At 45.4% G+C, this 19,685-nt stretch overlaps 2 protein-coding genes across 3 annotated transcripts in view; both read left to right on the forward strand.

The window, feature by feature from the left end:
- Positions 1 to 2,527: 2,527 nt before the first annotated feature.
- LOC130289793 (gastrula zinc finger protein XlCGF66.1-like) lies at positions 2,528 to 5,836 on the forward strand. 2 transcript variants are annotated; one of them, XM_056537542.1, is made up of 5 exons: positions 2,528 to 2,588; positions 3,281 to 3,484; positions 4,404 to 4,592; positions 4,704 to 4,873; positions 5,710 to 5,836. In XM_056537542.1, the coding sequence occupies exons 1-4, from the start codon at positions 2,532 to 2,534 to the stop codon at positions 4,833 to 4,835; spliced, it is 582 nt and encodes a 193-aa protein (XP_056393517.1). In that variant the 5' UTR covers positions 2,528 to 2,531; the 3' UTR covers positions 4,836 to 4,873; positions 5,710 to 5,836. The 2 variants fall into 2 exon arrangements, with proteins under 2 accessions (XP_056393517.1, XP_056393525.1); XM_056537550.1 differs by having other exon boundaries at positions 3,281 to 3,460.
- A 1,312-nt stretch (positions 5,837 to 7,148) lies between these two features.
- The window catches only part of LOC130299779 (zinc finger protein 420-like), a 58,205-nt gene continuing 45,668 nt past the window's right edge, over positions 7,149 to 19,685 (forward strand). The window contains exon 1 of the mRNA XM_056551491.1: positions 7,149 to 8,686. Coding sequence (XP_056407466.1) covers positions 7,160 to 8,686 — 1,527 coding nt within the window. The 5' untranslated portion in view covers positions 7,149 to 7,159. The remainder of the gene's footprint in view (positions 8,687 to 19,685) is intronic.

Below are 19,685 nucleotides of genomic sequence, written 5' to 3' on the forward strand. Positions count from 1 at the left end.
CCGTGACAAAACTCCTCGGCAAAGACCTGGAGGACTCTTACAGCCTTTACCCATTCCAGAGACTCCCTGGTCCCATATCGCCATGGATTTCATCACCGATCTGCCACCTTCTCGGTTTTCCAAGATGGCTCACTTCATTCCTCTACCAGGTCTTCCTTCTGCTCCACAGCTGGCGAAGTACTTCTTGTCGCATGTCTTTCGTTTACATGGTCTTCCACAACATATCGTTTCGGATCGAGGTGTGCAGTTTGTCTCTAAGTTCTGGCGAGCCCTTTGTAACCGTCTGGACATCAATCTGGACTTCTCCTTGGCCTACCACCCTCAATCCAACGGTCAGGTGGAAAGGGTCAATCAAATCCTTGAGAATTATCTTCAGTATTTTGTTTCAGCTCGCCAAGATGATTGGGTCGACCTTCTCCCCCGGGCTGAATTCTCATATAATCTTAAGGATTCAGAGTCCACGAGGTTGTCTCCCTTTTTTGTGGTCTACGGACTCCATCTCCGTCCTCCTCTTCCTCTCCCAGTCTCCTGCGGTGTGCCTGCTGTTCATGAGCTGGTCAGTGACTTCTCCACCATCTGGCAACAGACCCGACAGTCATTGTCCCAGGCTTCTTCACACATGAAGGCGCAAGCGGATAAAGGTAGAAGACCTCCTCCGTCCTTCTCTCCTGGTGACATGGTGTGGCTTTCATCCAAATACATCCGCTTCAAGATCCCCTGTTACAAGCTCGGTCCCCGCTACCTTGGTCCCTTCCAGATTCTACAAAAGATCAATCCTGTTTCCTACAAACTCCGTCTACCTGCTACATTACGTATTCCCAATTCCTGCCACGTCTCTCTCCTCAAGCCTCTTGTTGTAAACCGGTTTTCTCAGAAGAATCCTTCCCCAACACCTGTCTCCGGCTCATCAGATGTCTACAAAGTTAAGCAGATCCTTTCTGCAAAAACTGTGAGAGGTAAACAATTTTTTTGGGTCGACTGGGAGGGTTTCGGTCCTGAGGAGAGATCTTGGGAACCTGAGGAGAATATCCTGGACCCTGACCTTCTCAGGAGTTTCCTCTCTCGTAAAAGGAGGGGGAGACCAATGGGGGGGGTACTGTTACGCTATGCGCTCCGGCCTCACACGCTGGCAGTGAGCGCATGGTCCCCTTACCTTCTGCTGCCGACGGGGCTGGGACTCTTACTGCGGGATGCACCCGCATGCGAGCCCCAGTCCGTCACTCTCCGGGTGTTTCCCCTGCCTCTGCTTCCACCTCTCTGCTCCGGCGCACGTGTCCCCGTCCCTTAGGGCGTGCGTGCGCTGGAGCTTTAAGATTTAAAGGGCCAGTACGCTCATTAGTGTAACCACCTGTGTCTTGCTGATAAATTCCTCCACCCTCCTCAGTTCTCTGACGGATCTTTGTTGCCTTGTGCCCTAGAGAAAGCGTTCCTTTGTATTGCCCTGCCGTGTACCAGATCTCCTGCTCTTGTGACCTTGACCTTGCTTCTCTGCCGCCTGCCTACTGAACTTCTGCTACGTCCCGACTACGCTACTGTGCTGCCTGCCCTGACCTACAGCTATCCTGACTAGGAGTTGTCTCATCCCTTCTGTGTTTCGCATCTCCTCAGCCGCCTGTGTGGCCGAGCCGTTGCCGGTGGGTTACAACCTGGGTGTCGCCTGCAGCAGCAAGCCCATCCTGCTTTGCGGCAGGCTCTGGTGAAGACCAGCGGCACCTTAGACTCCGTTCCCTGGCACAGTCCGAGTAATCTGCCACACAGGTCCAGCGGATCCACATACAACGGAGTTCCTGTCTTCAGAAACGTGAGTGTTACATCTATGCTGCCATCTTGTGGTCAATTTTGAATACCATTGTGAACTAGGGCGGTATACTCCCATCTAGTGGGCAAATTTAGGTATTATTGTGACTTAGTATGGTATTATGACATCATATTGATCTGAATATTTTATAATATTTTATATTTCTATATTTTAATTAATAAATTGTATATCTATTTTTACATATTTTATTGTTGAGGTCTTATTTGTGCAAAGATATTCCTATCTTCCAAATATTAACGAATAATAGAGGTATTTATTGTGTCGGCCTCTGAGGATCTCACTTGTTTAAATTTTTTTTTATTCACGATCCTCATTTTTATTTTTGAGAGATTAAAGTTTATTACTTTATCTTCTTCGTGTATAAATTATACAACAATGTGACACATGATCTGGCCCCTGTATGATGTGTAAATATTTGAAACAAAAACCCAATCCTTTACATATGGAGGTTGGATCTGGTTAATTTAACTATTATATATTTTTATTTGACATATAAGTAACATGTGACCAAGTTTTATGTTAATATGTTTAGCCGTTTGGAAGTGATGCTGGAACATACACACATACATACATACATTGAGTTTTATTTATATAGGTAAGTGAGGATGTATATGTGTCATATGATATATGTGACAGGCCCCTGTCTGGTTTAGGGCCCCTTCTCCTATAGGCCCCAGCAAGACTATTCCCCTCCAGCTGATGCAGGAATGAGATGACTAAGAGAATATTACACTTCACCTTGGAGATCCTCCACCTTCTGACCGGAGAGGTGAGGTGACCCATCTACATTTCCACCATTGTTGTCCCCCCCCCCCATCTACATTTCCACCATTGTTGTCCCCATCTACATTTCCACCATTGTTGTCCCCATCTACATTTCCACCATTGTTGTCCCCATCTACATTTCCACCATTGTTGTCCCCATCTACATTTCCACCATTGTTGTCCCCCCATCTACATTTTCACCATTGTTGTCCCCCCATCTACATTTTCACCATTGTTGTCCCCCCATCTACATTTTCACCATTGTTGGCCCCCATCTACATTTCCACCATTGTTGTCCCCATCTACATTTTCACCATTGTTGTCCCCATCTACATTTTCACCATTGTTGTCCCCCATCTACATTTCCACCATTGTTGTTCCCTATCTACATTTCCACCATTGTTGTCCCCCCCATCTACATTTCCCCCATTGTTGTCCCCCATCTACATTTCCACCATTGTTGTCCCCCATCTACATTTCCACCATTGTTGTCCGCATCTACATTTCCACCACTGTTGTCCCCCATCATTGGAGCCGCTTTATGTTCTGGATGTCTCTTTGTAGGTGAGGTCTCCAGAACTTACCCCAGTATTCCAGATGTGCTCACTAGAGCTCTATACAGGGGGCACAATCTCCTCTTTGTAGTGAGGGAGGAATACTGGGGTCAGTCCCCTCATTGTCTCTCTCTATACACAGGATTATACCATAGTGAAGAAGACATGGGGGGAGTGTGTGGCCCCCAGCAGCCATCTCCATGAGTCAGAAGGACAGAGCAGGGCCCGGGGCCCCATCACAGAGCCTTCACCTCACTCACTGATACATGAGAAGAAGATCCTAGAACTCACCCACAAGATCACTGAGCTGTTGACTGGAAAGGTGACCCTACTGGGACATTATACAGTAATGGAGGGTTCTGATGATGAGAGGTGACACTGCTGGGACATTATACAGTAATGGAGGGGTCTGGTGATGACTGGAGAGGTGACACTGCTGGGACATTATACAGTAATGGAGGGGTCTGGTGATGACTGGAGAGGTGACACTGCTGGGACATTATACAGTAATGGAGGGGTCTGGTGATGACTGGAGAGGTGACACTGCTGGGACATTATACAGTAATGGAGGGGTCTGGTGATGACTGGAGAGGTGACACTGCTGGGACATTATACAGTAATGGAGGGGTCTGGTGATGACTGGTGAGGTGACACTGCTGGGACATTATACAGTAATGGAGAATTCTGGTGATGACTGGAGAGGTGACAATGCTGGGACATTATACAGTAATAGAGGGGTCTGGTGATGTCTGGAGAGGTGACATTGCTGAGACATTATACAGTAATAGAGCGGTCTGCTGATGACTGGAGAGGTGACACTGCTGGGACCTTATACAGTAATGGAGGGGTCTGGTGGTGATCACTGGAGAGGTGACACTCCTTGGACATTATGCAGTAATGGAGGGGTCTGGTGATGACTGGAGAGGTGACACTGCTGGGACATTATACAGTAATGGAGGGGTCTGGTGATGACTGGAGAGGTGAAACTGCTGGGACATTATACAGTAATGGAGGGGTCTGGTGATGACTGGAGAGGTGACACTGCTGGACATTATACAGTAATGGAGGGGTTTGGTGATGACTGGAGAGGTGACTCTGCTGGGACATTATACAGTAATGGAGGGGTCTGGTGATGACTAAAGAGGCGACTCTGCTGGGACATTATACAGTAATGGAGGGGTCTGGTGATGACTGGAGAGGTGACACTGCTGGGACATTATACAGTAATGGAGGGGTCTGGTGATGACGGTATCATTGTGTGTCAGGTTCCTATAAGGTGTCAGGATGTGGCGGTCTATTTCTCCATGGAGGAGTGGGAGTATGTAGAAGGACACAAGGATCTGTACCAGGACATAATGGAGAACGACCCCCCAGAGATGGATGAGGACAGCGAACAGACGGCTGCAGAGATATTTGTCCTCACATTGAAAATAATCTACTTGATATCTGGAGAGGTGAGAGGTCACATGACAGTCATTTATTTGTTTTGATAATAGAGAAATAATTGATGAGAAGGTGAAGAATCCTTAGAATATATGTAGTGATCAGTGTCTCCGCATATACAGGATTATACAATAATGAAGAAGTCAACTGGAGAGAGTGTGACCCCCCCCATGAGTCAGGAGGATGGAGAAGGGCCCAGGGCCCCATCACAGAGCCTCCACCTCACTCACCGATACATGAGAAGAAGATCCTAGAACTCACCCACAGGATCACTGAGCTGCTGACTGGAGAGGTGACACTGCTGGGACATTATACAGTAATGGAGGGGTCTGGTAATGACTGGAGAGGTGACACTGCTGGGACATTATATAGTAATGGAGGGGTCTGGTGATGACTGGAGAGGTGACACTGCTGGGACATTATACAGTAATGGAGGGGTCTGGTGATGACTGGAGAGGTGACACTGCTGGGACATTATACAGTAATGGAGGGGTCTGGTGATGACTGGAGAGGTGACACTGCTGGGACATTATACAGTAATGGAGAGGTCTGGTGATGACTGGAGAGGTGACACTGCTGGGACATTATACAGTAATGGAGGGGTCTGGTGATGACTGGAGAGGTGACACTGCTGGGACATTATACAGTAATGGAGAGGTCTGGTGATGACTGGAGAGGTGACACTGCTGGGACATTATACAGTAATGGAGGGGTCTGGTTTTGACTGGAGAGGTGACACTGCTGGGACATTATACAGTAATGGAGTTGTCTGGTGATGACTGGAGAGGTGACACTGCTGGGACATTATACAGTAATGGAGGGGTCTGGTGATGATTAGAGAGGTGACACTGCTGGGACATTATACAGTAATGAAGGGGTCTGGTGATGATTAGAGAGGTGACACTGCTGGGACATTATACAGTAATGGAGGGGTCTGGTGATGATTAGAGAGATGACACTGCTGGGACATTATACAGTAATGGAGGGGTCTGGTGATGATTAGAGAGATGACACTGCTGGGACATTATACAGTAATGGAGGGGTCTGGTAATGATTAGAGAGGTGACACTGCTGGGACATTATATAGTAATGGAGGGGTCTGGTGATGACGGTATCATTGTGCGTCAGGTTCCTATAAGGTGTCAGGATGTGGCGGTCTATTTCTCCATGGAGGAGTGGGAGTATGTAGAAGGACACAAGGATCTGTACCAGGACATAGTCATGATGGAGGATCACCGGCCCCTCACATCACAAGGTAAGAAGAGACATATATATTTAGACCCATTGGGGGAGATTTATTAAAACCTGTGCAGAGGAAAAGTTGCTGAGTTGCCCATATGAACCAATCAGATCGCTTCTGTCATTTTGGAGAGGTCTTTTCAAAAATGAAAGAAGAATTGTGATTGGTTGCTATGAACAACTGGTCAGCTTTTTCTCTGCTCTGGTTTTGATAAATCTTTCCCATTGTACTTTAATGTTAGTGATAAGTTCTGGTTAATACATTCTGCAATTTTACATAAAAAGGCCAAAATTTTGATAAAATTTTGATGTGTTCGATTTTTTTCTGAATTCCAGCTTCTCTACGTGTAATAAAGATCGTCCTGCCCCATAAATTAGTTATTAATTCCCATTTACAATCTGTCTTATTTATGTCGCCTCATTTGTTAATTGTTTTTACGACATGAGCACCGTGTGGATTTGGGGTCTTCCTGTTATTTAGGATATTTTGTGTCAAGATGCAGATGCCTTGGGGGTCCCAAAATACCTAATTTATATACTTTTTTTTTTTTTTTTAAGGACGCTCTTATATCAGAAATGTATATATTTTTCGGGGCTAAAAAAATCATTTATAGTGGGGGGGAGGGGGATTGTGTATGTTTATTTATTTTAGATTTATTGTTTAACTATTTATTTATTTATTTTTATATATTTACTTTTTTTTTTTCTTACTGTCCCATTAGGAGACTTGACACTTATAATACATTACAATGCAGAGCCTGATTGGTTTCCGTAGTCGGGTAACCAGAGGTCGATTGGAGGTCTTTGGTTGCCATGGCTACCATTGGGACCCCACGATCGCATTGTAGGATTGGAGGGAGCTTACTTTCTCTGTTGCCCTGATCGATGCTGCGGTCACACTGTCTGGATTAGAGCGCAGCAATACGGGGCAGACGGCTCCTGCCGCCAATTTTGAATGAGCGTCTATTTGCGACAAGGCAGTGCTAATGTATATATAGGTCCATCTGCGGGAAGGGGTTAACAAAAAAAAGTGGGAGGGGCAAGTCATTTTTCAATTTTGGTTTTCAGCTAAGCACAATCCTAAATTTTCGGTTTTGGACCAAAATTTTCATTTCGTTGCACCAATATTTTTTGATATGTAAATGTGGTCTTATGACCGGAAACCAGGCGGAGTCTACTCCATAAACTGCATGAAAAAAAACTGCGTGTGTGTTTCCTGCCCAATAGAAATTTCTCTACTTCTCAAAAACTTGTTCTTTCAATTTTTTTATTCTTTTTTTTTTTTTGTACAGAAGATGGAGAGATCATGGAGCGCTTCTCAGGAGAAGATGGAGAGATCATGGAGCGCTCCTCAGGACAAGATGGAGAGATCATGGAGCGCTCCTCAGGACAAGATGGAGAGATCATGGAGCGCTCCTCAGGACAAGATGGAGAGATCATGGAGCGCTCCTCAGGACAAGATGGAGAGATCATGGAGCGCTCCTCAGGAGAAGATGGAGAGATCATGGAGCGCTCCTCAGGAGAAGATGGAGAGATCATGGAGCGCTCCTCAGGAGAAGATGGAGAGATCATGGAGCGCTCCTCAGGAGAAGATGGAGAGATCATGGAGCGCTCCTCAGGAGAAGATGGAGAGATCATGGAGCGCTCCTCAGGAGAAGACCTCCTTACCTCTAATGTCCATCCAGATCTATCCTATAATAATCCACCTGATCATGGGGAACCTTCTCCTGACCAACCACACATTGTTACCACAAGGACAGATCAGAAACATGGGAAAGGTTTCTATTGTGATGAATGTGGGAAACAATTTACGAAAAGATCAGCTCTTGTTATGCACCGAAAAAGTCACACAAGAAAGAATCTGCATGCGTGTTCAGAATGTGGGCAACGCTTTAAAAGTTCATCAGCTCTTATTATACATGAGAGAATTCACGCAAGAGAGAAGCTATATTCTTGTTCAGAATGTGAAAAATGTTTCCCAAGTAAATCAGGCCTTGTTAAACATGAGAGAATTCACACAGGAGAGAGGCCATATTCATGTTCAGAATGTGGGAAATGTTTCTCAACTAAATCATATCTTGTTCAACATGAGAGAATTCACACAGGAGAGAAGCCATTTTCATGTTTAGAATGTGGGAAATGTTTCCCAAGTAAATCATATCTTCTTATACATGAAAAAAGTCACACAGGAGAGAATACATATTCATGTTCAGAATGTGGGAAATGTTTCCCAAGTAAATCAAATCTTCTTATACATGAGAGAATTCACACAGGAGAGAGGCCATATTCATGTTCAGAATGTGGGAAATGTTTCTCAACTAAATCATATCTTCTTATACATGAGAGAATCCACACAGGAGAGAAGCCATATTCATGTTCAGAATGTGGGAAATGTTTTAGAGAGAAAATCCATCTAGTTACACATCAGAGAACCCACACAGGAGAAAAGCCATTTTCATGTTTAGAATGTGGGAAATGTTTCTCTACTACATCATATCTTGTTATACATGAGAGAAGTCACACAGGAGAGAAGCCATTTTCATGCTTAGAATGTGGGAAATGTTTCTCTACTACATCATATCTTGTTATACATGAGAGAAGTCACACAGGAGAGAAGCCGCATTCATGTACAGAATGTGGGAAATGTTTCATAAGTAATGTTAAGCTTGTTAGACATAAGATTTGCCACACAGGGGAAAAGCTACTATCATGTTCAGAATGTGGGAAATGTTTTAGAGATAAATTCCATCTTGTTAGACATGAGAGAACTCACACAGGAGAGAAGCCATTTTCATGTTTAGAATGTGGGAAATGTTATAAATCCAAAACATATCTTGATATCCATAAGAGAAGCCACCTTCATGTTTAGAATGAGGGAAATGTACAGATAAATTATGAATATTTTATGGACATGGAATAAAAGTTAAATTTTATTATATTTTCCCTGCACCCTACTGTGTTTGTTGGACATGAGAGAAGTCACACAGGAAAGAAGATATTTTTGATGTATTCCTAGTAAAAGTATTTTATAAAGAAAACAAATATTGAAACTCGCAGAGAATTCAAATAGAGAAGAAACAACAATGTTCTTGTTGGGGCACGTTCACACGGCCGTCTGCCCCGATATCAATACGTTTGATAATTTTTCAAACCGGTTCCAAACGGCTGTATTTTTTTTTTTACAATTTCTTTATTACCCATTTGGTTCTTGTTTTTTTTTCTGATGGGGGTAAAGTAGGTGCATGCAGTAGTTTTTTGCCCGTCAAAAATGACAGAATAGAAACGGATATTATACATTTTAACATTGAAGTCTATGGGTGACGGATGAGCCTTTAATGTCATCCGTTTGCACCCGGTTTACAATATTCGTTATTACTTTTGATCTCAGAAGAGGTGAAATCAACAGACTCCTGCAGTGTTGTGGGACTACTACTACTCCCATCATGGAGCAGAGTCTGTTCCATGTTGGGGGTAGTAGTACAGGGGCTGAGGGATTGATCGCACCGGTCTCACTTCTGAGACCCGATGCAATCAGAAGTTAAGCAGGGGAGTGTGCGGCATGCTCCGCTCCTCTGTGATGTACAGAGTGTTTTAACTTTCCTTTTCAAATACCCCGCCGGGAGCCCTGAATGGCCGGTACCAAGGAGCCATTCATAGATGATTTGATTTTTACCTTTGCTTTGGCCAAACAATTTGTCACCTACCTCAACTCTAATGACTGGGCTCTTTCTTTTACTTTACATTATTCTGAAAATTATATAACATTTCTTGATTTACTTATAAAGAAAGATGGTATTGGAAATATCTCCACCGAAACTTTTTTTTTTTAAACAAATTTTTATTAAGTTTTTCATTTTTATAAACAGACATCACATATAGATGGTTAAGTGCAGATTATCATTGAATAAGAGCCATAAGAACAATCAATATACTATAAACCAAAAACTATAAACTCCACACAGCTAATGGAGAACCCAAGTGGAAATGCGAGGCAGTATCACAGCAATCATTCGCCTCGTGCAAATTAGGCGCGCCATGCTTGTATTATGCTAGGAGTCAGGGTCAAGAGGTAAGTTGTAATGGCCCCAGTGAATCACTCAAAACCCCAAGACAGTACCAGTCTGTCGAGCTAAAGGGCTTTACTATGTCCTCGATTTCAGCTGATGTGTAGTGTGCAACAATAAAGTCTTGCCATTTGGCGAAATATTTTGCTGTGTTTGTGTTCATGTGTCGTTCAGTGTCAAGTCTATCTATCCCACATAACAGTTTAAGTTGCGATATGACCATGGAGATGGTGGGAATAGAAGGGGAGAGCCAGGCTGCGAAGATACACCTAAGTGCCACTAAGAGGACAATGTGAACTAGTTGGGGTGTTTTGGTGGGGCCCTGGTCGGTCAAGTCAGGTGGTCTAAACTGATTAAATAATAGGGCTCTTGGCGTATGTGGTAGTGACATTTCCCATTTCTCTCTGATATATGATATAATCATATGCCAATATCTTTCTGTATGGGGGCACGTCCAAACTCCATGCCACATATTCATCAAAGGGGTAGCACATTTAGGGCAGGCAGTGATACGATCGGGGAAATCCGGGGAAGGCAGTATGTTAAATCCATTTAAGGCTTTGTGGGCCATTTTGTAGTAGGTTTCACGCCATCTCTCATTGATAATACATTTACGGATGATATTCCACCCATTCAAGATACATTCCGAAATATCATCTCCCGGTACCCATGAGGTCCACGCTGAGAAAATAGAAGAGGGAGTAAATTTCAGAAGTACTTTCCTAAGGGATGTGTATATCATGGAGATGGACAATTTACGAGGTTCCGAACCAATAAGACAATCTAGTTCGTTCTTTGTGGTGTGGCCTCTTTGGACAGGTCACGCAATTGACTAAAGAAGAAGGAGTACATCTGTTGTATAGGTAAAGCATGAGACGGGGGAAGGTTGTGTAGGGAGAGCAGTGTGGTTGGTCGGAGCCAGCGTTTTTGAGTAACGTCCATAAAGTGTTTGGCCTTCGTGAGGCCTTTGTCCGACCAAAGGTCGAGCACCCTAGGAGGAAGTCTTGGGGGAAACTCCGGATGTTTCGCCAGTGGTAAATGTTTGGATAAGAGGTAAGGCAGTCCATATAACTTCCTGACTTCTTTCCAGGACGCCACCGTATCCCTCAGCAGTACAGAGCGTTTCACTATGGAGGGGAGTTTAGAGTATGTAGTATGTAAGAGGACCGCTAGGTTCCATGGGGCCGCTAATTCACTCTCTAGATCGTAAAGAGCATGGTAAGAGGATCCATGTATCCAGTCATTAACAAATCGAAAAAGACACGATAAATTGTACCCTCTTACATTGGGAAAATTCAGCCCCCCATCAGGCCTACTGAGCATCAGTTTGTTTAGTGCGATTCTGGGCCTCTTCCCCGCCCAGATAAATTTGGTAAATGCCGAGTTTAGGTTTTTCACATCAGTATGTTTTAACAGGAGTGGTAGGGTTTGCAGGGGGTATAGGAGACGCGCAAAGCTAACCATTTTAATGAGTGCACATCTCCCCATAAAGTTCAGGGGGAGTTTTTCCCATTTACGTAATTCAGCTTTAATCTTGGTGAAGAGGGGAGTGTAGTTTAAACTATAAATGGTGTCAGGCGTTCTCCCTATTTTGATACCTAGGTAGGTGATGGAGGAGTCAGCAATGCGGACTCCCATACCTGATACTTCTGGAAGCCACTGGTGACGAAAAGGACCTAGGGGTAAAAGTTCAGATTTAGATACATTTATTTTGTATCCCGAGAATGCCCCAAATGTTCTCAGATGTTCAAGAATGCGTCCTAGGGAAGCAGTCGGGCCATCAAGGAACAATAAAATATCATCTGCGAACATGGTCAATTTAACTTCTTTCTTCCCCACCTTAATGCCAGGATAAATATTTTCAGACAGTAGGGAAAGCGCCAGGGGTTCTAACGCTAAGTTAAAGAGTAGAGGAGAGAGTGGGCAACCCTGTCTGGTGCCCTTAAAGAGAGGGAAGGGGGTGTATAGGATACCAGGTGTGTGTATTCTAGCCATGGGGGTTGCATAAATCCCAGAAATGTAATTTCTAAATGGCCCTTGAATACCAATCGCATCCAGCACCAGTCCCAGCCAATCCCATTTAACATTATCGAATGCTTTTTCAGCATCCAAAGTGAGTAAGGCAGGAGCTTCACCCCTCTGGGGCTGATGTTGGAGGCGATCCAGAACCGCCATAACCGTTCTCAAATTCATGGTAGCTGATCTGTTCCTGATAAAGCCCACTTGATGGGAACCGATTAAAACTGGCATGAATCGAGAAAGATGGTCAGCTAAAATTTTCGATAGGATCTTGATGTCTTGGTTAATTAGAGATATCGGACGATAGGAGCCCGGGTCAGTTAGGTCCTTACTCGGTTTAGGCAAAACCTTTATGTGTGCAAGAGAGGCTTCTGTGGGTAACGATCCCGTAGACATGAATACCTGAAACATATCCCTTAAGACTGGGGCAATCTGCTCTGATAGGGCTTTATAAAATTCGCCTGAATACCCGTCAGGGCCCGGGGCCTTCCCGTTATTGAGATGACTGATAACTCCCTGTATTTCTTCCACCGACACCGGTGCATTAAGAATCTCCCTCTGCTCTTCCGTCAGTGTGGGAAGTTGGACCTGTTTCAAGAAGGCCTCACCCGCCGAAAGGTCAGAGGGAGAGTTTTCATAAAGCGAGCTATAATAGGAGGACAGCAATTTGTTAATGGAGTGAGGGTTTTTGTGTGTGGCACCAGAGGAATCTTTAAGTGCTGTTATGTGAGAGGTGGGCATCTTTCCCCTAGCTATACGGGCCAGTAAATGTCCCGATTTGTTGCCATGTCTAAAGAGATCTACCTCAAAGTGGGACCTCCCTAGGCGTTCCCTTCTATCCCACCACAATTCAAAATTGGCTCTAGCCGATTTCCAGTCCTCCCGGTTCTGAATAGTAGGGTGGGCTACAAAGGTGGCATAGACATCCCTTAGTCGAGCACTGGCTTCATTCAGATTTTTCAGAGAGGTGCGTTTTAGTTGGGCCACGTGTGCAATCAATTTTCCTCTTAGTACTGCCTTCCCCGATTCCCAAAACAGAATTGGGTCTGAGCGGTGTTCCCCATTATATACGGTATATTCTAACCACCAACCCCTAAGCAATTCGAGGAAGGTATCATCCTTGGCCAAAAGTGAGGGGTAACGCCAAAGTATATCTGTCCCTTTGGGGTAGGAGGGCAAGAGCCGTAGACAGAGAGGGGCATGGTCTGACAACGCCAATTCTCCAATGTCTACTGAGCTAACTTTATGGTAAAGTTCCGGAGATGTCAGTAGGTAGTCTATACGAGACCAGGAAGAGTGGGCATTGGAGAAATGGGTGAATTCCCTGTCGTCCGGATGGGACATTCTCCACACGTCTAGCAGTCCCAATTGATCTAAGAAAGGGGGCAATACACAGTCCCTGCTACGTACGGGGATTGCTTGAGATGTCGAGCCCTTTCTGTCCACTAGGGGGTCGAGGACTGTGTTAAAGTCGCCCCCCACTATTTTGTTCGTCGTGTTATCGTCATGAATTCTGTCCGCTAGAGCGTGAAAAAAGGACTTATTTTCCCCATTGGGACCGTATATGTTATAAATGCTAAAGATCTCTCCATTATGGTCAAGTCGTAAATGTGAGACCCTGCCTTCATCATCAGAGTCGTGTGAAATAAGACTAAATGCAAAAGATTTGTGAATCAAGGTGACAACTCCTGCTTTCCCATCCTGGGCCTGAGAGCCAAACACCTGCCCCACCCATTGCTGCTGTAACCTAAAGAATTCTGAGTCAGCTAGGTGGGTTTCTTGGAGGAGGACAATGTCCGGGTGGAATCGTTTCAAGTATCGTATAAAAAGTCTTCGTTTTTGGGGGGAGCGAAGACCCTTGACATTCCACGATATTATGTTAGGCATGGTAAATCAAGACAGTCTAGACAATCCCTCATGGAGGGCTGTGCAGATATTATATGTGTAAGTAGATATGAAAGGGCACAGCAGCAATGGGGGCATACCAAACATGACCCTGAATAAGTAATACCATGTAAAGTATCTGTAAGGTAGGTTAGGTACCAGATAATAAACTAGGCAGTAGTTTCCACTGGAGGTTCCGAGCTGTGGGAAAGAACAAACAAAACAAAAACAGCATACAAGCAAATAACAGTAAACCATCCTGTAAAAAATCCTAGAAAGTGTTGCTAATTTAGCGACACCTTCCTTTTGGATAATGGACTTCCTTTTTTCGACCGACATAGGCATCTAAGTAATATCATACATTTCAGGACACCCATGTTCCCCCCCCCCCGACCCCTTCTAAGATGGTCGAGTCCCTCAGTCAGGCAGGTGAAAGGCCAACCCTGCCGTGCTGCAGTGTAACACTACAGCACCAAAGTCGGGTTGGAATATAGCAACACTGGAAACCTTCTGCATATCAGCGCCATACAGGCGAGGAGAAAAAAAAATTAATAAATAAATAAAGAGAAAACCTGAACGTCCGGTTCATCATTCACGAAGTCCCAGCAGAAGGCTCAAAGGCAACAAGATGAAGTCATCAGGAACAAGGAACAGCTGTGGTCAGTCAGGTGAAGATCGCCTGTCGCTGTCATAGCCACGACCTGGAGAGCGATGACGTCTACGTCGGTGTCTTTGGCTTGCGGAGAATTGCGAGTCTCTAGGTGCTGAGCGGGAACGATGATACCTCCTCGGTGACCTTGAACGACAAGTGGGTGTCCGAGCCGGTGGACGGGAAGATGACGTGGAAGAAGAGGACAGCAGCTGGTCTACTGATGAAGATGCTTCCTCTGGAGTCTTGAAAGTGGTAGCAGAGCCGTCAGGATGGAACACCCTAAGGGTGGCTGGATACTGCAGTTGGAATCTATATTTCGCCTGAAAGAGCTTAGTGCAAACAGTGCTGAAGGCCCTCCTTCGTTTCGCCACTTCCACCGAGAAGTCCTCAAAAATCAACAGGCGCATTCCATGAATTTCCAGGGGTTGTGACAGACGGCGGTACGCCCTCAGAATATCAACTTTGTCGTTGTAGTCCAGTAGTCGTAGAATGACTTGACGGGGGCGGGTTTCCGGAGTGGAAGATGGTCGGTTAGGCTGGGGGTGTAAAGCCGGGCCAATTCTGTGGGCACGTTCCACCCTGCAGGGATGAGACAGGCCAAGTGACTTAGGAAGATCTCGCTCACAAAAGCGTTGCAGGTCGAGAGGTGCTACTGTCTCCTTAACCCCCACTATACGTAAATTATTGCGCCTAGAGCGAGGTTCTGCGCTCCAATTCTGATAGGCGGCCAGTATGTTCCTGTACTTCTAGTTTTAGGTTTTGGAGAGTTGCTTTTAAGACCTCCTCTACTATGTTTCGTACGGGTAGGGGTAGGGGTAATGCGCAGCGCCATTTCATTCGCCAGGTGCTGGTAGTCTATGGAAAAAGCGGGCCCTGAGGAAAGTTGAGGGGTTGCAATAGTAGTCCCGGGGAGTGAGGGGCCCACGGTGGCAGTGTGCAGTCCCAAGTGTGGGTCAGCTGGCAGGCTGACTTCCATTGCGGTTACCTCAGAGTTCAATTGCCCCTCCGTCCGTGGTGGCCGTGATGTCGCCCCCGATGCGGCCGCCGCCATTATTGCAGAGCCGGGCTGCGCCATTTCTGGGACTGCAGGTGGTGCCGGTTGTTGGGAGCCGCCATGCAGTGTCGCCCCGTCAGTCCCCGGCATTCCCACGCAGGTATCATTCATTGGTGGCAGTGTGAGGACTCCCGAAGCGGGCCGCTGCTTCTGTCCTGTTACCGCCGCCATGACAGGTGCGCCTTGCGGCGTGTGCTGGGGAGGCGCGGGCGGCGATGGACCGGAGGAGCCGCCACGTTGGAGGTACCTGTCCATCCCCTTGGTCTGGCAGAGGTGTCGGGTGGTGTCCGGGGACTTCCGAAGTCCGAAGTACCGAGCTGGTATGAGCCGGGGGTGGAGGAGCACCGGCGCGTGCCGTCTACATCAGGCCGCTCCGGAACCGGAAGTCCGAAACTTTTTTTTTTAAAGGTGATGTGAAAAGTCTACTTGACTACAATAGTTCTCAGTACCCCAAATGGATAAAAAAAAGTCTGAAAAACTGTACAAGTGATCATGATTTTATGAGACATTCGGGCACTCTACGCAATCGCTTCATTGATAAAGGTTACACAAAACCAATTCTGACACATTCTTTTAATAAGGTTAAAAATATATCGCAGGAGACTTTAGTAAAGCAGAAACCTACCAGTGTATGGGGCAATTTAGTTGTTGATGACTCCTATAAATACAACTTCATAACAGATTATAATTTTGCTGCAAGTAATATAAAAAAAAAAAATTCCAAACATTGGTCAATTTTGATGGATGACCCTATTATGAAAAATAGAATACCGCATCAACCAGGTATTACTTTCCGTAGATCTCCAAATTTGAGAAATGTATTAGCTCCCAGTAGGTTTAAAGGGGTACTCCGGTGCTAAGACATCTTATCCCCTATCCAAAGGATAGGGGATAAGATGCCTGATCTCGGGGGTCCCACCGCTGGGGACCACCGTAATCTTGCACACAGCATCCCGTTACAATCAGTCCCCGGAGCATGTTCGCTCCAGGTCTGATGACTGGCGATCATGGGGCAAGAGGATTGTGACATCACGGCTCCTCCCCCGTGTGACATCACGCTCCGCCCCCTCAATGCAAGCCTATGGGAGGGGGCGTGACAGCTGTCAGCTGATGACTGGCGATCACGGGGCCGGAGCATTGGGATGTCACGGCCCTGCCCCCGTGTGACATCATGCTCCGCCCCCTCAATGCAAGCCTATGGGAGGGGGCGTGACGTCACAATGCTCCGGCCCCGTGATCGCCACTCATCAGACCCGGAGCGAACATGCTCCGGGGACTGATGGTAACGGGGTGCTGCGTGCAAGATCACAGGGGTCCCCAGCAGTGGGACCCTGGCAATCAGGCATCTTATCCCCTATCCTTTGGATAGGGGATAAGATGTCTTAGCACCGGAGTACCCCTTTAAATCTGATACTCCTACTGTTAGTGGTCAGGGAGCGGTAGATGCTATGGTAGATACATTTTCCTATTCCGGAGTTCTCCTTTAAACAACAGAGAAGCCTTTTGGATATTTTCCCTTGTCACTTTATTTCCGGATGGTTTGAACGAAACCCTAGAAAATGCCCGTTGAGTTCCATATATATTTTTCTTTCCTTAATATTAATTAATAATTTTATTATTTTTTCTTATATATATTTCATGTTTTTAGCACGTGTTTATTCATGTATATTTCTATATACTGTCTTTACTTTTACATGTATACATTATATTATATATCTGTATTTAATTGTGAAAGTTTATAAAGGGTTAATCTTGTTTCCCATCATGAATTAAAGATTTTCCCTATATAACTCCCACACCTTGTCCAATCCTACATGCCTGAAGAAGCAGAATTTCCGTGAAACGCGTTGTATTGGGGTTAATAAAAATCCCTCGATTTTATCCTGGTCTCAGTGCTTGTATTACCTTGCTGGTGTTGGAGGAAGTCTTATTTTATCAATTTTATGTTGGCTGATCCTAAACCCCCACAACAATACTTTTGCGGTTTTGTCTGAAGGTATCACATTACGGAGCGCATCCTGTTGTTTTTTTATCTTTATATTCAGGGCTCCCGGCGGGGTTTTTAAAAGCACTGTACGGGGCAGACATACAGCGCTATATATCTAGCCCTCCTGACGGCTTCTCTGGCAGATGCGCTGCTGAATACTTTTCACACATAGTGCTGTGTGGGCATATGTATATAGAAGTGCTGTGTGGGTCAGAAAACACTATATGTCTGCCCCCCCCAGCGCATCTATATACATATGGCCCTGCAACGCTGTGTGTAAAAAGTATTCTATCAGCAGCACATCAGGCCAGCTGCGATGGGGTGCTAGATATATAGGGCTATATGTCTGCCCTCTACAGCGCTTTTAAAAAATCCTCCCGGAGCCTTGAATGGCTCCTTGATACTGGCCATTCAGGGCTCCCGGCGGGGTATATGAAAATGAAAGTTAAAGCACCCTCTATACATCACAGGGGAGCGGAGCATGCCGCCCGCTCCCCTGCTTAATAACTTCTAATTGCATCGGGTCTCAGAAATGAGACAGGTGCGATCAATCCCTCAGCCCCTGTACTACTACCCCCAACATGGAACAGACACTGCAGGAGTCTGATGATTTCACCTCTTCTGAGCTCAGAAGTAATAACGGATATTGTAAACTGGGTGCAAACGGATGACATTAAAGGCTCATCACCATAGACCTGGTGCGATCAATCCCTTTGCCCCTGTACTACTACCCCTAATATGGAACAGACTAATGCAGCTGCCTGCAGACTCCCACAGCCAGGAACCACTACTACTCCCCTCATGAAAACAAGTCTGTTTCATGATGGGAGTAGTAGCGGGGGTCTGTAGGTGGCTGACTTTTCATACTAACAGATGAAAAACTGATGCAGAAGGATGCCACAGAATGTCATCCGTTTGCATCTGTTAGTAGTATAGTCTGTTTAGGAGGCAGTGACGGGAGAAAAGGGGGAGGAAGACAACGGCCGTGTGAACATAGCCTTAGGAATGTGAAATGATTTTAACACATCTGGTTCTGCTGACGTTAAACATCCAGGAGAGGGTTTAAAGGGAACCTGTCCTCGCTAGTTTCCTCTTTGGTCACAACACATGAGTTATTTGATAATGTTTCCTCCCATGGGGCTATGGACGCCCTCCGATCCCGATATCTTAAGGAAATTAAACTTGGAGTGTTGTGTGCACTATAGTCACATGGGCCACAAGTAGTCATGTGGGCGGGCACCTCCTGAGAACTAGTTACCTAGTCATGGCTGTAATAACACCTACTGAGGTGTGACTGATAATCCAGAGAGCATCCTCCATCATCTCCACTGTTCTGCCATCTGCCCTATGATGTAGGGTTCTCTCTGGCTTCCCATTCACCCCTCATTATTACAGCCATGACCAGTTGACTGGTTCTCAGGAGGCCCCGCCCACATGACTACTGGGACTCATTTCAATATGGCGCTTGGATCCTGTAAATATCAAGATGGGACGGCTATCATAGGCGCATGGTAGGAACAGATGATGTGTTGTGGGGGTTTAGGATCAGTCAGGTCCCCATGAACTATAGGTGGAATTCTCCTGGATCTGCTGATCTCCCAAATTCTATTTACTGGAGGTCTCCTGTGAGTGGGTCCATGGAGGAAAAGTATTGTGGTTATAAGGAAGAGAAGGAGAGCGTTGGCGACGTCCTAAGCCTTGAGGCTGAATTGTCCCCATGGACGTTCCCATTACTGACCCCACTGCAGGAGAATCCAGAGGGACATAGTAGAGAAGTGAGGACACCCCATGGAAGGTTTTGTTTATTATGTAGAAATATCTGATGGTCGTTCATGTGGTGGATAAAGATAAAGGTGATGGATCCAATAAAAATCTACAACAAATTACATTTAGGCTGAAGTAAACGGATGTTATCCGTTTGGATCCGATATTGTTCAATTAATAAACAAAACATTTTTTTTTCTGAGCATGCTCAGAAGTAAACACGGATCAAAAAATGGATTGAAAAAACATTTACAAACGCATGGCATTAAAGGCTCATCCATTTCCCATAGATTTCAATATTAAATTTATTATATCCGTTTTTTCTTCCATTATTTGACAGAAGAAAAAATACTGCATGCGTTGTCTCTTCTGCTGTAAAAAAACGGAAATAAGCGCAGACGGGTGCAAACGGGTGTGAAAGGATTATAAAAAAAAAAATCG

This window comes from Hyla sarda, chromosome 1 (genome assembly GCF_029499605.1).
Source record: "Hyla sarda isolate aHylSar1 chromosome 1, aHylSar1.hap1, whole genome shotgun sequence".
Taxonomy (NCBI): domain Eukaryota; kingdom Metazoa; phylum Chordata; class Amphibia; order Anura; family Hylidae; genus Hyla; species Hyla sarda.

What these genes read in the sequence shown, in the direction of transcription:
- LOC130289793 (XM_056537542.1), top strand. Translation starts at nt 2,532, where the DNA reads ATGACTAAGAGAATATTACACTTCACCTTGGAGATCCTCCACCTTCTG. An exon ending in TCCACCTTCTGACCGGAGAG is followed by an intron (nt 2,589 to 3,280) that starts GTGAGGTGACCC and finishes CTCTATACACAG; the next exon opens with GATTATACCATAGTGAAGAA. An exon ending in TCTACTTGATATCTGGAGAG is followed by an intron (nt 4,593 to 4,703) that starts GTGAGAGGTCAC and finishes CCGCATATACAG; the next exon opens with GATTATACAATAATGAAGAA.